Source organism: Doryrhamphus excisus, linkage group LG17 (genome assembly GCF_037039965.1).
Source record: "Doryrhamphus excisus strain RoL-2023G ecotype Guam linkage group LG17, RoL_Dexc_Guam_v1.1, whole genome shotgun sequence".
In the NCBI taxonomy this organism is placed as follows: Eukaryota; Metazoa; Chordata; class Actinopteri; order Syngnathiformes; family Syngnathidae; genus Doryrhamphus; species Doryrhamphus excisus.
Window position 1 is genome coordinate 13,467,585 of NC_136373.1, and position 19,764 is coordinate 13,487,348.

At 42.5% G+C, this 19,764-nt stretch overlaps 2 protein-coding genes across 4 annotated transcripts in view; both read right to left on the minus strand.

Moving 5' to 3' along the window:
• znf1035 (zinc finger protein 1035) overlaps positions 1 to 6,298 on the minus strand; it is a 30,171-nt gene extending 23,873 nt beyond the window's left edge. For 2 of the 3 annotated variants that reach the window (XM_058083824.2, XM_078798063.1), the window contains exon 1: positions 5,732 to 6,094. The gene's annotated coding sequence lies outside the window, so the exon portion shown is untranslated. Of the gene's footprint in view, positions 1 to 5,731 lie in introns of all 3 variants that reach the window. The other variant, XM_058083827.2, reaches the window with a different exon arrangement.
• A 2,606-nt stretch (positions 6,299 to 8,904) lies between these two features.
• On the minus strand, positions 8,905 to 19,323 carry LOC131136683 (uncharacterized). The gene is made up of 2 exons (XM_058083830.2): positions 19,166 to 19,323; positions 8,905 to 12,709 (listed from the first exon to the last, which is right to left on the minus strand). Exon 2 carries the CDS (start codon positions 12,547 to 12,549, stop codon positions 10,642 to 10,644), a length of 1,908 nt encoding a protein of 635 aa, XP_057939813.2. The 5' UTR covers positions 12,550 to 12,709; positions 19,166 to 19,323; the 3' UTR covers positions 8,905 to 10,641.
• Positions 19,324 to 19,764: the final 441 nt, after the last annotated feature.

Below are 19,764 nucleotides of genomic sequence, written 5' to 3' on the forward strand. Positions count from 1 at the left end.
ACAGAGGAGCCTGTTACTGCAGCTACTTATCTGAGCTGCAAGAGTCTCATGCAGAGAGTGTCTGCAGTTGTTGATAGCTGGCCTCAGATGGCTCAATCCTCTTCTCCACCATCTCCCCCGCAGAGACCACTCTCTCACCCATCAAAAACCATCAGCCTGTTACAATCCCAAGCTGTTTTGTATCACACCTTCTTTAATTAAAATCAATTGCTCGATTGTTGTCCAATGGTTAGCTTTCAAAGAGGGCTGGTGTAAGTCTGAAGCAAAATCAACCTGAGGCTCTGCCCACACGGGAACGGTCAGGAGATTTTTTTTTTGGCAGGTTGAAAGAAAGATGTGGGTCCACACTGTGCCAGACTAGTCAATATTTGCATCCAGATAGGTACACATCACCCGGATTTCCAAGGTTCATCTCGACTTACGGGAAGTGGAATTACTTTTGCAAGTCATTATGGCGTAAAAGACAACAAAATATCAGGATAATGTCAACTGGTATCAGTCACATCAAAAGTCTCGTAAAACCGTGGTGTCGGACATCTGGGAATTGTCCCACTCTAAAAGCCGTTTTTAAAAAAACAGAGTTTCAGCCCACCCAGAATGTCATTTCCATGTGGATGGGAGGCTACAACAATAAAATATGTGGCTGTTTTGTCCTGAAAACATTTCCGTGTGGATAACCCCTGAGCCTACAGAGAATGCTACCAGCTACCCATCAAGATTTGATTATCATTAACTTGGTCATTGCCCCACTGAGCTAACAACACAAACTTCTTGTGATTGTACACTTTCATAACCATGAAAGAATGTTTGATGATGATAACCGATGGCTTACCTTTCATTACCAAACCTGGGTCATCAAAGTATGTGATGAAAATGTGGGCTAAGGCTCGGCAAAACATCACCAAGTCATACATAGAATGGCTGTAATGCGATCTCTCTGTGTCGAACGACAACCACCATATTTCATAGGTACTCAGAGTGCTTTGACACCGTCACCTCATTCACCTTCTGATGATGCAGCATTAGGAGCCTCTAACTGGTTCTGCATCCTGCTCAAGGATACAGAGGGGATTGAAGATCAAACCCACAACCTTCATGTTGGGAGTTGATGAGTGTAAAGGTAAGGTGTTCTTTACAAATAACCGACATAACATAGCTTTTCTCTAATCTACCTTTTGATCGCCTTGCTGAAAACATCCAGTATTTCAGAAGAGGACGATGATTGGGATGAGTCCAAAATAAGTTGCCCCTCTCTTAATGCTCACAAAAAAGTAACGTCAAGGACAGTGTACAATTGTGAATGGGACAAAGTTTACACATGGGAGAAATTGCGATGTTTCACGACATGTCCGTTCGCAGTTGCCATGGAGTCAAAAGGATGGGGGGCACCAAGCATATTTGTATCAAGAAATCAGGTGAAGTCAGAGTGCACTGGTGCATATATGTACTGTTCTTACATGTCGAACTCGTCCATAGGAGGATTGCGGAACACATTTACTAAGACAGCACATGATGATAGAAAAACAGTTCAAGAAACAACCAACGCCAAGAAAGATGACTGCTTGAGTTTGTAGTGACCAACAAAAAGCTAAATCTATAATGAAACCAATTGCCATACAACAGAACACTATACATTTGTTATTTCCTCATATGGCTGAATCTAAAATGCACCAACGGTATTAGCATCCAATTGTTCAATAAATACAAATATACTAACAACATTATTAAGCCTCGTCTGTTGTAAGATGACAACATCGAAAAGTAACAAAAGAAGGGGAAAGTCTGCACAGGCCGTAATCGACGAAATTGAGTTGTTCACACTTGCCAGGGCTCTACGGCGCTTAGCTTACTTTCCTGCCATCGTCCTTTGGCACGCCTGTCACTTCCATGCTCCCTTGTCCTATGCCTGCATCTGCCCAGGGCTCGGCGTCCCTCAACCTACCTCCTTGCCCCAGCCACTCTCACTGCCCTTGGGACTTTAGAAGCATGTGTCTGACATGTTGGTTCAAACTTGGCAGGCGAGGTGTCTCTGGCCCCTTCCTACCCTGTTTCTCCTGACATCCACACCTGTACCCCAGTTACGTGGAGTGTATGTCAGAAGAAATCTAGCCAAAACAGAGAGAGTTGTACCAAGAAGCATCACATCACATCACGATGTACAATTCCAAAAGACGACACCATCAAGGCACAAGTGGTTGGAGTTCCTGATTACCTACCAGCAAAAGAAATGCACTTTAATCGGTCAACAGCATTTCACACTGGACTGTTTTGCGAACATGGACCAGTGTGCAGCTGGACTAGCCGACAAACCTACTGAAGCCCTACGCCTTTCCAACGTTACTTGGTCGTGTGGAAGAGTCAGAAGGGTAACAGTTGAGTAACATTTTCAGTGTCCAAACTATGTTTATTTTGTGCAAGTCATGGAGCAAAAGCACTGGTCTGTGTAGCTTTATAGCATAGAGGAAGCGGGGTTGCTAATAGCAGTTTCCCACAACAATTAGTGGCTCTACCAGAGATTTTTACACACTGGTAGTCGCAGAAAACACATTACATGTTAGCAATGCTGTAGGAAACCCAATTCTAAAATGCTCAAGCTACTTACCATTGAGAGATGTCTTGAAGTAACCTCTTTTCTTGAGAAACTTCGGACAGTATAGTCTCTACCGCCGGATCGTATTCAGGATCCAACAGATATGGTTGTTAAAAGCGGACATTTTAAAAAGAAAGCTGTTTACTATCAACTCCTATGAAGTTAGTGGCACAAACCATGTCTTTATATGCACTCTGCAGTGGGCGAAATCTCGTAACAGTGAGTGGCACAAATCGGAAGTGTTTTGCAGTGCGACCAACCACAGTGGCGAGGGTGTGCCTGGCGGCAGGCTGTGAGTGGTTATTGTGTGGAGCTGCTCTAGAGGAGTCCACAACTCAATATAAAAGGCCGAAAAGTTTGCATAATAGGTCCGCCTTTAATGCATGCCCACAGCATGTATATCAAACGATGCAACATTTTTTACAGGGCTTCAAAGTCAAAATAGGCGTATCCCAAAGACGGCATTGTAAGCTAGCTGTTATAATTCACAGAAAAGGGAAAGAAATGTGTTCATGTTTCACATAGGGATTGAATGATGGGCAAAATTCCCCAAAAAGTGCAGTTCCCCTTTAAGAACTGCAGAACAAATGGGCAGTAATCCTTCCCAATTGTGCCAGGAGGGGAAGTGTAGCAAAAATGAGCACAGATCAGAGCACTCACTACTCAAAATCACAAACAGTAATGACTGACAGTATTAGGATGGTGAGGTACTGCACTCACCTGGATTCAATCATACCTGACTGACCGTCATCAATTCATACAAATCAACCACTGCTCCTCCTCCACTGCCCCCCTTTGCAAAAGAGTCCCCCAGAGATCGTTGCTTAGCCACCATGGTAAATCATCCACCGTTGGGGTCTTCAGTTTCAGTGCTACGCCGACCTCAACATAGCCACCAAATCCATCACTACCCCCTCCCCCACACACGCCACACTCCCCTCCTGTCTCTCTGAAATAAAATCATCGATTAACTTTCTGAAATTAAACTGTGACAAATTTGATATTATAATATCCATCCAGGGGCTGCACGGCGGTCGAGTGGTTAGCTCGCAGACCTCACAGCTAGGAGACCTGGGTTTAATCCCACCCTTGATCATCTCTGTGTGGAGTTTGCATGTTCTCCCCGTGCATGTGTGGGCTTTCTCCGGGTACTCCGATTTCCTCCCACATTCCAAAAACATGCTAGGTTAATTGGCCACTCCAAATTGTCCATAGGTATGAATGTGAGTGTGAATGGTTGTTTGTCTATATGTGCCCTGTGATTGGCTGGCGACCAGTCCAGGGTGTACGCCGCCTCTGGCCCCAAGAGAGCTGGGATAGGCTCCAGCACCCCCGGCGACCCTCGTGAGGATAAGCGGTAGAAAATTAATGAATGAATGAATGAATATCCATCCATTTTCTATACCGCTTATCCTCACAACAGTCGCAGACATGCTGGAGCCTATCCCAGCTGGGTACACCCTGGACTGGTCGCCAGCCGATCACAGGGCACATATAGACAAACAACCATTCACACTCACATTCATACCTATGGACAATTTGGAATCACCAATTAACCTAGCATGTTTTTGGAATGTGGGAGGAAACCGAAGTACCCGGAGAAATCCCACATAATTGCTCCAAAATCTGTCACAAATACAACCGACAACTTTTCCCTTCTCATTGAGTGCTCCTTTCTGGCTCAGCTCATGTCCGAAATGTTGGCCTTTTCCTTGACAGCACACTCTCCTTTGAACACCACATCCGAACAACTGACTGTATAAGGCTTGTATTCTTCCGTTTTATGGCATTGATTGCTCCATTGTAAAATGCCTTTGAGTTTTTAGAAAAGAGTTTCTAAATAAAATGTATTATTATGATTATTATTATTATTACCCAAACATGTCAGGTACTACTGGCCTAGTCTGAGTACCTTACCTTGCCGTACCTTTTTCCCCATAAACCAGTATCATGGACACACATTATTGCTAAAGGAATAATAGCAGCAAAATAATACAATGCACACTGAAATACATGTTCAGTTCAATCTTTAAGATTGATACCAGTTTCTGACATAACCAAATTCTCAAAAGGGCATGCCCCACACCAGACACACCATTTGCTCATAATGCATATATATAGTCCTTTTGGTCTATTTTGCAAATTGTTCATCAAAGCTTCTCATTTCAGAACACTCATCACAATACGACTAAGTCGTAAATAGTTTGACAATATTTACAGCGTTAACATCCCCGCACTACACATTTTACATTCACCACCAGTTACACATCCTATTATAACACAGTGGTTAACTTATTTCTAAATCTCTTTTAACAAATTTAAAATCCAAGTTTAAGTTTTCACCAACATCGCAGAATGGACAAAATTTTCAGTTGTATTCTGCCGTTAAAAAAAAAACATGCCCATGAACAAACTTTATATAAAGTAAGTTTATAAAATTAGTGTATTTAGCCAAGAATGAAATATTTTAATGACAGGACTAGCTAGTTTATAGTTAAAATGGCACAAAACCAAGTATGTTGACAGTGATTACATGTCTATTGTAATATTTCCGTAATCAAAATAGATAGACTTATTTTTATTGTCATTGCACAATAACACAGCAGTGAAATTGCCAATGAAATGTCGTTGCCTGGTTCACGTATAATAATACATAATAATAATGTGGTGAATAACGTGACTCCCTTTGGGGCATATTTTTAACCAAAAGCTATATTAAAAACACAGCAAATACATGATTTCTTAAAAAACACAATATACAGTATATGGCCACTATTGTAAATGTACTGTATTGTTATAATGGCAGAAATACAAGTGTTTATTTGTGTTCATATAAACGTGTATATATACAGTATATACACACACAAACATTGACACATGTGCACATGACTAAAAACACGACTTGTGTGTGTTGTTAGTAGTTAAAGCTTACAGTGACATATTAGCACAACAGGCAAGTTAAACACTCGTTCGCCGCCTCCAAATAAAAAATACACAGTTGACAGGGACTTCCTGACTTATTTTGAATACCTTTCCAGTACCGTATCGTTGGTGGGCTAACTAGCATAAGCTAGCTAGCATGTTAGCCTAGCCACATTTGACAACAACCAGCTAACAGTTCACGCATAGCTCAAACCTTACCGTTCAGGCGCTCCGTCGTCCTCTCGAGCGCTTTGTTGCCTTGCTGGGTAAATCACTCCGGTCTTCTTCTTCGCCGTTCTTCCTTGTTGATGTCGGCTTCGGTGTTATCAACAAACCGTGGTGGAGACCGTGGTGGTAGAGTCCTTTGGATGTTGTTCCCTAGAAGAGGACTAGCCTGGCCTTGGCGCGAATCTACGCGCTTCAACGCCACCACCAGCCTCCATCTTCTCCTTTTGCGGATTTTCAGACAATGTCCCACACTTCGTTTGCGTTCGAACCAATGACAAGGTGCGTAGACCATCTTAGATCCCGCCCCCTTTCGCTCTATGGCTGTCACTGCCTGAGCCTGAAGCGGATCATGCTCGACTGCTTCCGGTCGGAGCAGCCATGAAGTGGCTCCCCTGCAGTTGCAGTCGGTCCTACCTCCCTGGTGTTCTGCTGCTGTATGTGTGTTTGGCGGGCTCTGCGCTGCAGAGTAAAGTCATCATTGAGGTTAATGTGCTCTCATAGTCTGGTTCCATACTTCAATGTTGGTATTTCATGTGCAGAATCGCTGCTGGTGGGGCTGTTCCAGCTCAGGACTCTGTGCCCTGGTTGGTCCCCCAAAGGGTTAAATCGGTGCTGACTACCATTTTGTCAGCAAGACTACAGCTACAAAATGGCTGCAGTGCTGGAAGACTTAGGGAACTGACCGTCGTGGTGAGAAAATTCTCTTCTGGGAGTATATATGAATATACATATAGACTTGCTTTTATCAGAAATTGTAGTTTCTTTATTTAAGAAATTAAATTTTTACATTATTACTAAATTGTGACTTTTATTTAGTGTGGCTATGGAATTTCAGAAACTAGCAAGTACTTGGTTCATAATGGAGACCAATATGTGTTAGTGGGATTGGCAGACAAAAGCTCCAACATGTGAGGCTTCCTTGCCGCATTAGCTCATGAGGCGTGTGCGTGGGGGGAGCTGAAAGGAGAGGGAAGCGGCGACATAACCCAGTTTCTGCACCAGGGGGCCATTTTTTATCAGTGGATAGTATGGTAGTGTATAGCCCCTCCCACTCAGTCACCCAGTAGATGGCGCTGTGGTGGTGGAAATAAAAAAAAAGATTATCTTTTGTTTTGGTCCACAAGGACTTTGGCACTGAAAGGCTGTGATTGGATGCTCATTGCAGACAAGATCAACTGCCACTACAGTAGAGGTTGGAGTCTGGATCCCGAGGGACTGTCAACTGTCAGATCTCAGGGGCCGTCCACAGCTGTTTCCACATGCCTGCTTCTCTGCAAAAAATATACAGCAAGGTAACACTTGCTTGGTATTTGATCATTTGTAGTGAATCCCTTAGTGATACTGTTTTAAAATCAAGGTGTCACTTGGTGACTCCTTCACCGATTGTCCTTAGCTCGTCAAACCTTTATTTCCTTGGCTTCCTGGTTTCTGTTTCAAAATAAAAGTACTACTTTTGGCTGCTGAAATGCTGTTTTTTGTGGTTGTATCAGCAGTACTTCACCCTTAAATTCTAAGAACCATTAGTATCTGCAATGTACTGATCACACAAAGCAAATCAGTATCTTCTTCTGGGTCATGGGGGCAGTAGCAGTCTCAATAGAGTCCAGACTTCAAGGTCTCCAGCCACCTCTTCCGGTTCTACTGGGAGGACACCAAGGTGTTCACCAGGCCAGCTATGAAACATAAACCAAGGAACCCTTGCTGACTCAAATCAGGTAGGGTATGCCTGCCGGGGGCGGGTTGCTCTGCCGGGCGTTTGCTACCACTGGTGTCAGTCTTCGGGCTTGTCGGGGATGGTTCTCCTGTGCGTGGGTGGTGCACTGTTGGTTCTGGGGGCGGACGACTGAGCCCCCGGTTGGTCTACCGCTGGTCTTGACTTCTCGGCTCTGGTGCTTGGCCTCTCAGCGGCTTGGGGCTGTGGCACTTCCACCCCGGGGATTTGCTCCCTGGCGGGTGTCGCGCTTTTTTGTCTGCTTCACTGTAATGACGCTGGGGTGTTGCCCCTTAGCGGTCCATTTCTCCTTGGACTTGGGGCTTGGTTTGTGGGTCTGGGACCCATGGTTTCCCCGCCCTGTAATACGAATATCGACTCATTTCGGCCTGCATCTAAAATCTCAGATCTTGGCACTCCAATACAAGCAGTCAATTCCAGATGCCGCCCCAGAACATCCATCCAGCACGTCCATCCAGAATCCACATGATCACAACAGAATGTGCTAACAAAGTAGCAAGGAGTAGAGGTTATGATGCCCATGTGGCGGTATTTTCCGTTAAAGTCTGAAAAGGACATTGTAGCTTCACTGCAAAACTTGCCATGCACAATTTTCCCGTGGTGGCACAGAACCAGGGATGTTTAATACGACCAACCTCATCACACATTTGAGGACCTCAAACCTTGCTATATTATCCCTAGAATCCGTTGCATTGTCGATGAAAAGATACCCCAGATCCTTAAGCAAATGGGTCCATGTTTCTCATACCTACTGTTGTTGACTAGTCTTCTGTTTAACATCACTTGAGCAAACCTTTTTTTAGCATTCCACACCACAAAATAGTGGTTCACGCTAATATCGACTCAATATTGGCTGATATTCAAGGGTGCAATATCCGTATTATATCGTAAAACTTGTATTGGGACACCACTACTCATAAGTTCTGATGGTGTCCCTGGAAACTACTACACCACCAAGCAATTCAAAACATCTGTAAAGTCATTGGACATTCAACCGGAGCTGATCTCCCATTGCCTGGGCCACCAGTGATTCTTGTATCACTGGGAGGAGATGGACCGGAATCATTTGCAACATGCAAAATATTGGGAAAATATTAAAAAACCCTGCGAATGGCCATCAGCCCAAGGTGGCCCCGGCCTCTGGACCAATGACCCCATGACCCCAGACAGAGTGAACACAGTAATTTTGCCAGTGTAATGTGGGCCAACAGTAGAACGACCCAGTAAACGTCAGAAATATCACAGCAGCTTGAGAAAAATAAAGAACATACTTACTGAGCTTCAGTTAAGTAAGTAGTCTGCGGTGAGCAGGAAACTCTCTCTATAGATATACTCTGGAAAATCATTTTTTTGGGCAGCAGTGACCCCAGCTGTACTACGTCTTTTGATGGGAGACTTTCTTTACAGAACATAAATGGCATATCAAAACTACTTACACTGAGCCAAAAAGTGTGTCCACTTTATTATTATTATTTTTAGCTCACCTTGGAGAAAGGCCAAACAAAGGTACTTATGTACTTATTCTGCAGTTACAGAGGTAGTCATTCAGACATATTCAAGTCAATATTTCCCAAACAGAAACTGTCAAGGCTGGTAAACATCTCGGAACACCACATATTACAGTTCTTCTGTGAGTTAACTCCGAACCACACTTGCTAACTAAATCAAAACAGTACACCTGAGGAGAGAACACCAGAATCTGCTGCAATGGCAAGGAAGCTCGCACATGCCACTGATCGATGCCATTATGGGCAAACGTGAATCAAGACAAAGTATGATGTGCAAGCCTTCGTCAATCAACTTGACGAGGAATCTGAAATTCAAAGCTTTGGTATTACAGTATTGTAATAACCCCAGAGTATTATTACAGTCATTGTAGGTCATTGGTTACTGACCCAAAATGAACCAAAGTCAACAATCGGCGATACAATAAACTGTCCAATGAACCATTTTGGATACAGATCCATAGTTTGGCAAAAAAAACATAGGTTAAAGGGTCTAATACCTAATACCTAAGATCTAAAACAGTCACGTTGTTCTGATGTAAAACATTTATTACTAGTAGGTATTACTAATTTGGTGGCTTCCAAACTACGCAAAAAAACTGCCATGAAGTCTGAATCCTGCAATGATCAATTAAAAATAAATACCGGGTCAGCATTTTTATCTGGATCTGCACTAAATTTTTATGGGTCACTATGATTTTTTTTATCTTTTGTGTCCATATATACACAAAAAAAATAATATGGCCTTGGCAGAGGTTGAGCATGTAGGAGTGCCAGGCAACCTTTGAGGTCATGTCCATATCGAGAAAATCTACAAAAAAAAAATGCCAATGCCACAAGGAACACAATGGAAAAGGGTGCCCTCAACTGTTATAATTGTGCTGTCTCAGCATGCAACAGTAGATTTTGTATGCACAAGGACACAGAAGAAAACAAAACCAAGAGCACGTTTTTTCTAAATCTGAGGCATACGTCCTCAGAGGAGCCAGAAGATTTCAGGGGGAACAAAAAAAAAATACCAGAAAAAAATATTTTCCAGATCTGCTAAGCTAACAACAGCTATATGAAAGCCAAATTAGATCTTCAGTTCCTACAACGTGTCTAAGGAGTGCAGAAAACTCAAACTCAACAGAATATGAATATGATTGCATTATATTCTGCGAGGGAAGGATCACTGTGGCACACTCTGAAAACTTTTCCCAAATAAGCAAGGTACTGATTAACAAAAGGGACAAACACTGTTACTTGAAGTCTTATACAGTAAAGTCATGACCACAGAGGGAGGAATAAAAGGTGACGGACATTCAGCAATATATCAATTTAATGGGAATATATAAAAAAAAATGATAAACAAATGAAATATCAAAATCACATTCGCAAGTATATTATGATAATTATGGATTGCCAATGGAAAAAACGATGGAACATTTTGTCAATTGGTGAGCTTTTGTTCAAACCAAAGCAGAAGGCTTTGTCTCCCATGTTGAAAAAAAAAAAAAGAAAATTGTACAGAAGCGTTTCACCATCAAACTCAATACCAATATTGAATTTTGTGAATTTGTCTTGGATATTAATAAAAGTAACTATCATCCACCTACTGTATCTACCTAAATAAGTTGCTCAACTCCTGAGAGCTGAATTTTTGTCAGACAAAAACATGACATTTAGCCAATGTTTTTGGAGACATGAGAAGTCTGGTGTTGAAGAAACGTTTCAAAGCATGAGAACGTCTCTGTGCAGTCAGTGCATTCGTAATGAACCTCGGAATTGTCTTTATTTGGCGTAGCTTCCTCTATACTGTCTGCATGACTCTTGTCATTTGGGGTACGGTCAACCTTGTCATCGTCCTCGATGTTGTCTGCATGACTATTGTCATTTGGGGTACTATCCGCCATGTCGTCATCTTCTGTACTATCTGTGGGACTATTGTCATTTGGGGTATGATCAACCATATCATCCTCTGCTATGATATCTGCATGACTCTTCATGACCAGCGAAGGATTCCCGTTTGTACCAGTGACATGAGACGACTGGTCCAGATCATGTCTTGTTCCACCACTTGGGTGATTCTGAAGGTGAACCTGAAGCGTTGAAGCATCCATGAAACGGGCCGAACACAAGTGACACTTATGTTGACCTCTTTTGTGATACGTCAAATGTCGCTGGTAAACACACATCAGACCAAATGTCTTCCCGCAATCTTGACATTTGTAATTGGCTCGGCCGAGTTTCGCTGATTGCGTCCCATCCTGTGCCGTTCTTTCCATGTCCTTGTGGAACCGTGCTATGTGACTGGTTAGATCACAGCGCTGAGGGAAACGTCGACCACAAATTGTACATGCGTGCATAGTACCTTTATGGTATCTCATGTGTCTTGACAAACTACTAGAATGATTGAAGACTCGCTGACAGTGTTTGCAAGGATATAGTTTCCCATTTGGACTTCGTCTTCTGTATCGAGATCTGGGTTTTATTCTTTGTTTAGGTTTTCCTGATTCTTCATCCAGCGGATCGATTTCTTCCTGATTTTGATGTGTGAAATGATGTTCCTTAAGTGCTCTTAGTTTCGGGAAAGGATCGCTACTTAAACCGTATCTGTATGATGTGTCGATCTGGCTCATGTTTTCATCGTCTTCATTGCCGTTCTCAATGTCAAAAACTGTACCGTTACTGTAGCAGTTTTCAATAGGTCTACCACGATGTTTTATAGTCAGTCCAACGTCAGTTAACGCAGCGTTAAACTCTTTACCCTTGCATTGGTACAGTACATGGGTCTGGAAATCTGACATCCAAAAGAAATGCAACTTGCACATCCGACATAGATATGTTTTTTTCAATTTGTTGTCTTCGTTATTGTCAGAATTCCCAGCGTTAGTAATGAGGTGGCTTTCTTTTTCGTGAGCGACCAGAGCGTGTGCTTTTATGAATCGCTTTCCGCAATGTCTGCAGCAGTGAAACGGTTGCCGCGCGTGGCCTTTGAAGTGCGCCTTCAGCTCCAGTCTACCCGCAAAGGTCTTGCAGCACAATGTACACTTGTAACCCTCCTCGGTGTTGTTGTACTGCTGGTGGCGACGTAAACTCTGCAGGCTGTGGAATGACTTACTGCAAATTTCACAGCGGTAATGACTCGGCTGAGGCTTTTCAACAATCAAGTCCGATGACCTTGGTGTATTTGGGTGTGAATTGCAGGACTGTGTCCTTGGTGTTTGAATTGAGGGTTTTGGAGACGGTGGCTTTGCGGCATACGGGTAGTGTGGCAGAGCTTCCGGGGATGCTGGTTTCGGAGATGAATGTGTCACTGAAAAGCCATTTACTACTGCCAATGTTCCATTTTCTTGTAGGACATATTCTCGAGGGACTTCAAATCCGTTGGATGAGCCATCAAAGGAAAACGATTCCAAAGGTCCATGGATGGTCATGTGGGCGATTACTTGAGTGTAATGAGGGAACCCATCACCGCACTCAGTGCAGATAAAGGTACATGCTTCTCCACCAAATGGTGCCGAAGAGAAACTACTCAGTGATTTCTGCCTTTCCATGATGAAATGATACGGCCCATGGGCTGAAGGCATCACTTTTCAAAAATGAGACTGAGCGAAATGTTCCAGACTGTGACAAAAACGGATTTCCATGGAAGCACAGTCTACGGTCCTTCAACAAACTTTGTCCAAAAATGTATCCTTCCAAATTGCACGTTCACTTCCATTTTCGTTTTTCATGTTTTTACAGTATCTGGAAGACAAAAACAAAATACAAATCAGTCACATTTTGAATAACTTTTATGGTCATGTCATGTAAGAATGTACAATACATGTTTGAGGGGCTATAAACAGGTAAAAAAATATGCTTTTTTAAAACTCACATGTACAGGAACAGGTGGGTCATTTTATTGCAAAAATTTCTTGGTCCAAGAACAACAAACCTGCAATGTTTCTACTCAGTTGTCATGATTAAGCCAGTGTGCCGGTGCAATAATTTTGATGCGGGAATCGACAAGAATCTACAGCCCCTTTTCAATGTATCTATCTTGAATCTATTCGGAAAGACTTTGAGGCGGTGACAAGGGAGTCTGTGAAAGGATAGCAAACTTGTGGATATAAACATAGGTTATAAACCCGATTAAACTGATGAAAACCTGAAGAAACTGACGCAACCTTATAAGATCATGAAAAGCAGTCGCAGTGGGTCTGGCCACTGGACTACTGTGTGAACAAGCCATATAACCAAATCAAATCAATTCACCGCAACAACAAAGGACTTGGCAAGAGTCCAGTGCCACTACCCCAGGCTACCCGGCACGGGAATGAGAACCAACAGAGCAACCACGAGACCATACCACCAACATAAGAGGGCATCCAGGCATTATGTAACTGCCTGTGGATGACACGCTTGCACCCCATCCAAAGCCCAAAGTCCGTAATGGAGGCAATCCACCAGTGTCACTCGCAGCCGACCCCACCATGCCAAGCCATACCCCTCCAACAGGTACCCCTCGGGCAGCCCATCAGCCAGAGACCTCCATGGACAAACCCCCATGGCATCCAGGGGCACAATGAAGAAGTCAAGGGGTGGAAGTGAAGACTACAGTCAACACCCTCGTGAAGTGTGCAGGGCACCATAGGCAAGGCCTACCCTAATCTTGTGAAATGTCCAACCAGCTGTGCATTGTTTGGGTTCGATTGCGCGGGTTCTGGTTTCCTCCCACATTCCAAAACATGGTAGGTTAATTGCCGACTCCAAATTGTCCATAGGTATGAATGTGAGTGTGGTGTGTCTATATGTGTCCCGTGATTGGCTGGCGACCAGTTCCATAGTGTACCCCGTCTCTCGCTGGGATAGGCACCAGTATGCCGGCGACCCTCGTGAGGATTAGCGGTACAGAAAATAGATGGATGGATGGGATCACAGAATCCCCAATTAAAGAACACACAATCTGGGAAAGGGTACAGAAAAATCTCTGCTGCTTTGAAGGTCCCAATGAGCTGTCCATCACCCAATCTTCCTAGATTTCGTTTAGACTCGTTTCGTTTAGGCCAGCTCAAGGCCGGCAGTCTAAACTGAGCAATAGAGAGAGAAGGGCCTTATTCAGTGGTTGCCAAGAACCTGATGGTCATGCTGCCAGAGCTCCAGCGTTCCTCTGTGGAGAGAGGAGAATTTTCCAGAACGACAACCATATTTGCAGCACTTCGCCAATTAGGCCAGACAGAAGCCACTCCTTGGGAAATGTTAGCTAGTCTGGAATTTTGCCAAAAGGCACATGAGGCACTCTTAGACCGGCGCTCACCAATCCGTCGATTATGAGCCAATGATGGATCTTTGGTACTTTGCCGGTCAATTGCGAGGATATTATTAAATTTATTTCCCAAACCAGTGCCTTCCCCTTTCCCAACAGGCACGCATTTTTACAGCTGGACATACCTCATCGCTCTCCAGGCACGTAACCTGTAATCCAGCCCAGTGGCCAGACCCCAAAACCTGGCCTACACAATACCAGAAAGTGTTAATATGGCTCAAAATCAACCTTTGCTACCTCAAAATTAAGGTACAAACATAACTCCATAGATAATTTCGGGCTGCATTGATCAGTCTCTCTTTCCTCACCATTGCTCACCAACAAGCCAGTTGTAGTTTGCTAATACAGAGCCAATGTCACAGGCTCAAGCCCCATGAAAATCCTTTTTGGATCACTGTCCTGCCGCAGAACCCAAATTTGTTTCAGCTTGAGGTCACAGACAGATGGCCGTATCTCCTCCTTCAGGATTTTTTGGTACACAGCAGAATTCATGGTTCCATTATTCACAGCAAGTTTTCCAGGTCTTGAAGCAGTGAAACAGCCCCAGGTCTCACCAGTCACCAACTGATATGCAGTTGTGTTTTGGATAGTAAACTGACTGACTTAAACCAAGTTATTTCTGTTCATGTATAGAAAAAAAACTATACGCCTTGCTTATTGCTCGGACCAGTGGTACTACCAAGAATTCTGAAATTATCGCTTTCTCCAGGAATTATTGTTTTCCTTCTAAAGCATTTCCCAGGACACTGAGAAGCTACCTATCTTACCAAGGTCAAACATTTTCTACTGACTTCCCACTGACGAAAGCATTTATCTACTGTGGCTTTCTACAGTCCTCTTTCTTCAGGAAGTTCCTATGACTGCCAGACTTGGTTGTTCCACTGATATACATATTCATATTCATCTCTGAGGCCTTGTACAGACAAGGTCAGATCTCTTCAAATCATATCCAACCAACTGAATTCATCACAAGTCTTACTGACAACACTTTAAATATCTTGGCTAGTAGAACTCACAGCCCACCGTCCTGAACAAGATGCATTTTTCATTTGATTGACTTTGAATTCTGAGTGTTACTAAAAACAAAAAGCAAGGAACATTTGATCACATTGGGTCACACCTGTTATAAAGTGTGAGAGTGCAACACCAAGAGTGTGCGAGAACAAGATACATCGGGACAAAAAGGAGCTCCTTAGTAACTGACACAGTAGGTTAAAAAGGTGAGCTTGAGCTCATCTGAAGCTTACTATTTTGTAAAAAAGGTAATCAGGTAAATGTCTCATTCCTAACACGGAAAACGTCAGATACAACGACAATTACTCATCCAAAAAACAGAAATCACATGCAGTGGTGTTTGAGTTATTAGGACCTGGTTTAGGACCCAGTTTCCTAAATCACTTTGATTTTGGTTAATAAAATTCAAAATCAATCTGATCTTGTAAATTTAATAACTTGCAAATTTATCTGTTATCGTAAAGGAGACCTGTTATGCTCATTTTTTGACCCTTTGTATTGAGTTGTGGACTCCTGTAGAGCAGCTACACACAATAACCTGATCAGAAACTTTCTAGATCTCCCAGAATCTGCACCTATTCCAGCTGTGTTTCCTTGGATTGTGCCATGTAGCTCAGAAGCCAAATTTGAGGGCGTGGCGTTTACTCACGGCAGACAATCTTGGCACAACATCGGTAGTGTTACATGTTTTATTTCAGGACTACCTGTGTTCCAGACATCGGTGAGCACTGTGGTTCTCATCTACATGAACTAATGTACCTTTCCCGGCAAGAGCGCGCTGCTCCTGGCTTCAGTAACAGTTTGACGAATATTTCACGTTCATCTTCACAAAGACAGTCCCGTGTGAAATGCCGCTGACAGATGAATATTAGTTATAAAACATATTCAAGCCGGAGTCTACCTCTCGGCGGTTTACATCGGTTTCGTGGCCGTGTATGTGTGGGTTTTCTCTTGGTGCTCCGGTTTTATTCCACATTCCAAAAACATGCTAGGTTAATTGGCGACTCCAAATTGTCCATAGGTATGAATGTGAGTGTGAATGGTTGTTTGTCTATATGTGCCCTGTGATTGGCTGGCCACCAGTCCAGGCATAGCAGGGGATAGCAGGGATAGGCTCCAGCACGCCTGTGACCCTTGTGAGGATTAGCGGTAGAAAATGAATGAATGTCATATTTTGGTTTCATTATTGTGATATTTTTACTTTTTACTAAAATGAATGAATGAATGAATGTTGCCAGCTCGAGTGGTTAGCATACAGGCCACACAGCTAGGAGAACCGGGTTCAACCCCACCCTCGGCCATCTCTGTGTGGAGTTTGCATGTTCTCCCTGATGGGTACATCCAATGATGGACAGTTGGGGGGAAATGGAAGGTCATGTACCTGGCAATTCTCCTTTCTGCGGAGGACACTGATGACGTCTATTCGGACGACCTATTCGGAACCGTGATGTATACACCCTGGTGTATCGCAGAAAATACATAACACGGAAGTAGTGTAGTCAGTTGGAATGTGGCTACATTCCAGATTTTTTATCCGCATACTGATTTTTGGCTTTTAAATGCCCTTCCTGAGGAATACCGATGATGCTTACTAGTGGAGATTCAAATTAATGATGTAAATTAGTTACCACTGTTAACTTATTATTTTTGACAGCCCTAATAGTATGTTGAATATGTATGGACAGATGAAAAGGAAATCTGAATTTTCCCCCGATGTGACTAATAAAGGCATAGCTCTCTCTATACAATGAAATAATGCGAACATGTTTTGGAGAGAACAAGCATTAGACCCATGAGTCTATAATCAGTTCTATAATCTATTCAATTGGAAATTGTGCTAAATGTAGGCTAACTGTTGCTCCCTGTACTTAATCATTTGCAAGCCAGCACTTAGACATCGAGACGTGTACTAAGAGCTTTATGTCACATTCAGCATATGGAAGGGTTGAGATTCTGTTCCACAGATGGCGCCAATGCACACAAAAGCTGCTTGCCAAACGCCAATAAACAACAGAAGAAGAAAAACACCACGAAGAAGAACGCAGTCTGACAACGTTCCATTTGAGCGGGTACAAGATACCTCCATCGGATTGGGGAAAGGAATATTCCACACCTGGGAATCCCATTATATATTCATTCGGATTGGCACTTTTCTTTCGGAATGAGGTGTATACAAAGGTTAGATTCTTTCCGTTTGAGCAAATAACCCAAATGGAACTGGAATATTTGGGTCCATGTAAACATGGCTATTGTGTCATAAAAATATCTTCCATATGCATGCAATCACAAGCATTGCAATTTGTTGAAGATTTATTTGCAATGTGTGCAGAGTCTGACATCCTGTTAGAAAACTTAGCCAGTGTTTTACCAACGCGAGAGTGTATTTCGTTATTCGAGTTAAGGTTTGTAGCTTTTTACACTCTGTTGAATTTAAATGTTGTACAGTAAACCTCGGATATATCGGATTCAATTGTTCCCGCTGGTTTTGTCCGATATAAGCGAAATCCGTATGCGTATACCGGAAAATGTCCGTTTTACGCATATATCGGATTTATATCCGGTATATGCGTAAATCGGATTTTATCCGTTATAAAAAGGCACTTCCTTGACTATGTTTCCAATGTACCTGGACTGGGCAATGAAAAGAGGTAATGAGAATTTAACTTTATTGGACTCTGAGCATAATAAATTGTTAATTAAGCTAGGCCCTGTTACGCCCGTCAGGCCTACGTTATTTCCAACAGTGAGGTTAAGATCTCATTCACTGCTGTGCTAGTATTATTGACGTCACTCACTTTTATATTTGTCCTAAATCTGGAGCCAGGAGAAAGACACGATGCGGCCATCCGATATATGCGAAGGAAATTGGAACGGGACTGGAGATTTTGTCTGAAATAGGCGAAATCCGTTATAAAAAATCCGATATATGCAATGAATTCTTATTGGAAATGCATTACAGAAAAATTGGTTCTTTTTTTATCTGTCCGTTGTGAGCGAATTTCCGATATATCTGAATCCAATATATCGGAGGTTTGTATAATTTTATATTGTCATGTTGTGATACATAAAAATAAATATAATTATATATGCTTAGGACCATATCGCCAAACCCTAATCTGAAGTGTGTGGAGGAGAGCTATCATAGGTCTTTCCTTCATAATAAAAATTGCTCCAAAAATTCTGTATAATAACCTTGCAATGACAGTGCAAGAAACCTGTGACTTGGTCACCATGTATATAACTCTATATTACCCTGTTATTGCACTTTATCTGCTTGTGTGCTACTGTAAACCTGAAATGTACCAATGTGGGACTAATAATGGCATATCTTATCTTATCGAACAATAAAAAGCAAAGCCTTGCCTAGTGGAGGGGTGTCACATATCTCTAGTATAAGTCAACATGAGACCCACAACAATGCGCTTATGCAACCCACCCACAATACCAGACAACATTTAACCAAATAAAACAAATAAAGGACACATGTTTTCCCACCGCGTATCTTTAAATGTACACGTTGTCAGGACAAATGTTATGGAAGCAGCGCAAAGGTAATAATCTTCAGAAGAAATGAACCATAATGCCGCCAGATGGAGACTAGAGCACACCCTTTGAAAACGGCCTACTGTTAAAACATCTTCTACATTGTCTTACAACTTACCCTCCGATTAAACATATATAACATATCAAATATTAAAACAGTCAATGAGTAATCAAGAGCGATTCGCCATCTTTCTTCGAGTATTTCGCCTCATTTGTTCTCCGGTGGTAGCTTGTGTTATAGCCACCGCGAGTTTCCAGCCACACAGCAGGGATATTTGAAATAAAGAACGAAACTTCCAAACAGTATATCCACGTAGTGAAAATGATATATCACTTACCTAAACAGTGGTGGTATTTGTTGACAATAAAGTAGGCTTTATGCAGAATCCCAATAATTGTGCTCTTCTCTGCTAGCAGACAGCTTCCTGCTACTGCAGGCCGAAGCCACCCAAAGATCTTCAACAACCGGAAGAGAATCCTACAGCAGAATGACCAAAAATACGAGCGCAAACGAGGTATTTGTTACCAAATAGTAGCACTGATGCGACTATACATCGTGAATTAAAGCAAGTCGATGATGCTTTAATTTCCACAGGCAGACTAGAATGAACAATATTAAGAGTTGCTGTTTTTCAAAGTCTGTAGGGAAATCTTTTCTTAAAGAACATCTCTTCCGGTTGGCGTTTTCAACATGGCGACGCGTGCAAATTAAGTGTCCAAGAAAAGAGTCTCTTTCTTTGCTCTCTCTTTTCAACTGTGAAAATAAAGTACAGCTGCTTTATATGTATTTTCTAAATACAATTTTACTGTATTTAATTTGTGTAAATCTTTTAATTTGTTATTAAGCATAATAAAGTGTTACAGTAGAATGAGAAGAAAAAACAGGAAGTACTGTTTGTGTAATATGGGTGAAAAACATACACACGTTTTTTCTCAC

Coding starts and splice junctions, on each gene's coding strand:
- LOC131136683 (XM_058083830.2), bottom strand. CDS start 12,549: ATGCCTTCAGCCCATGGGCCGTATCATTTCATCATGGAAAGGCAGAAA.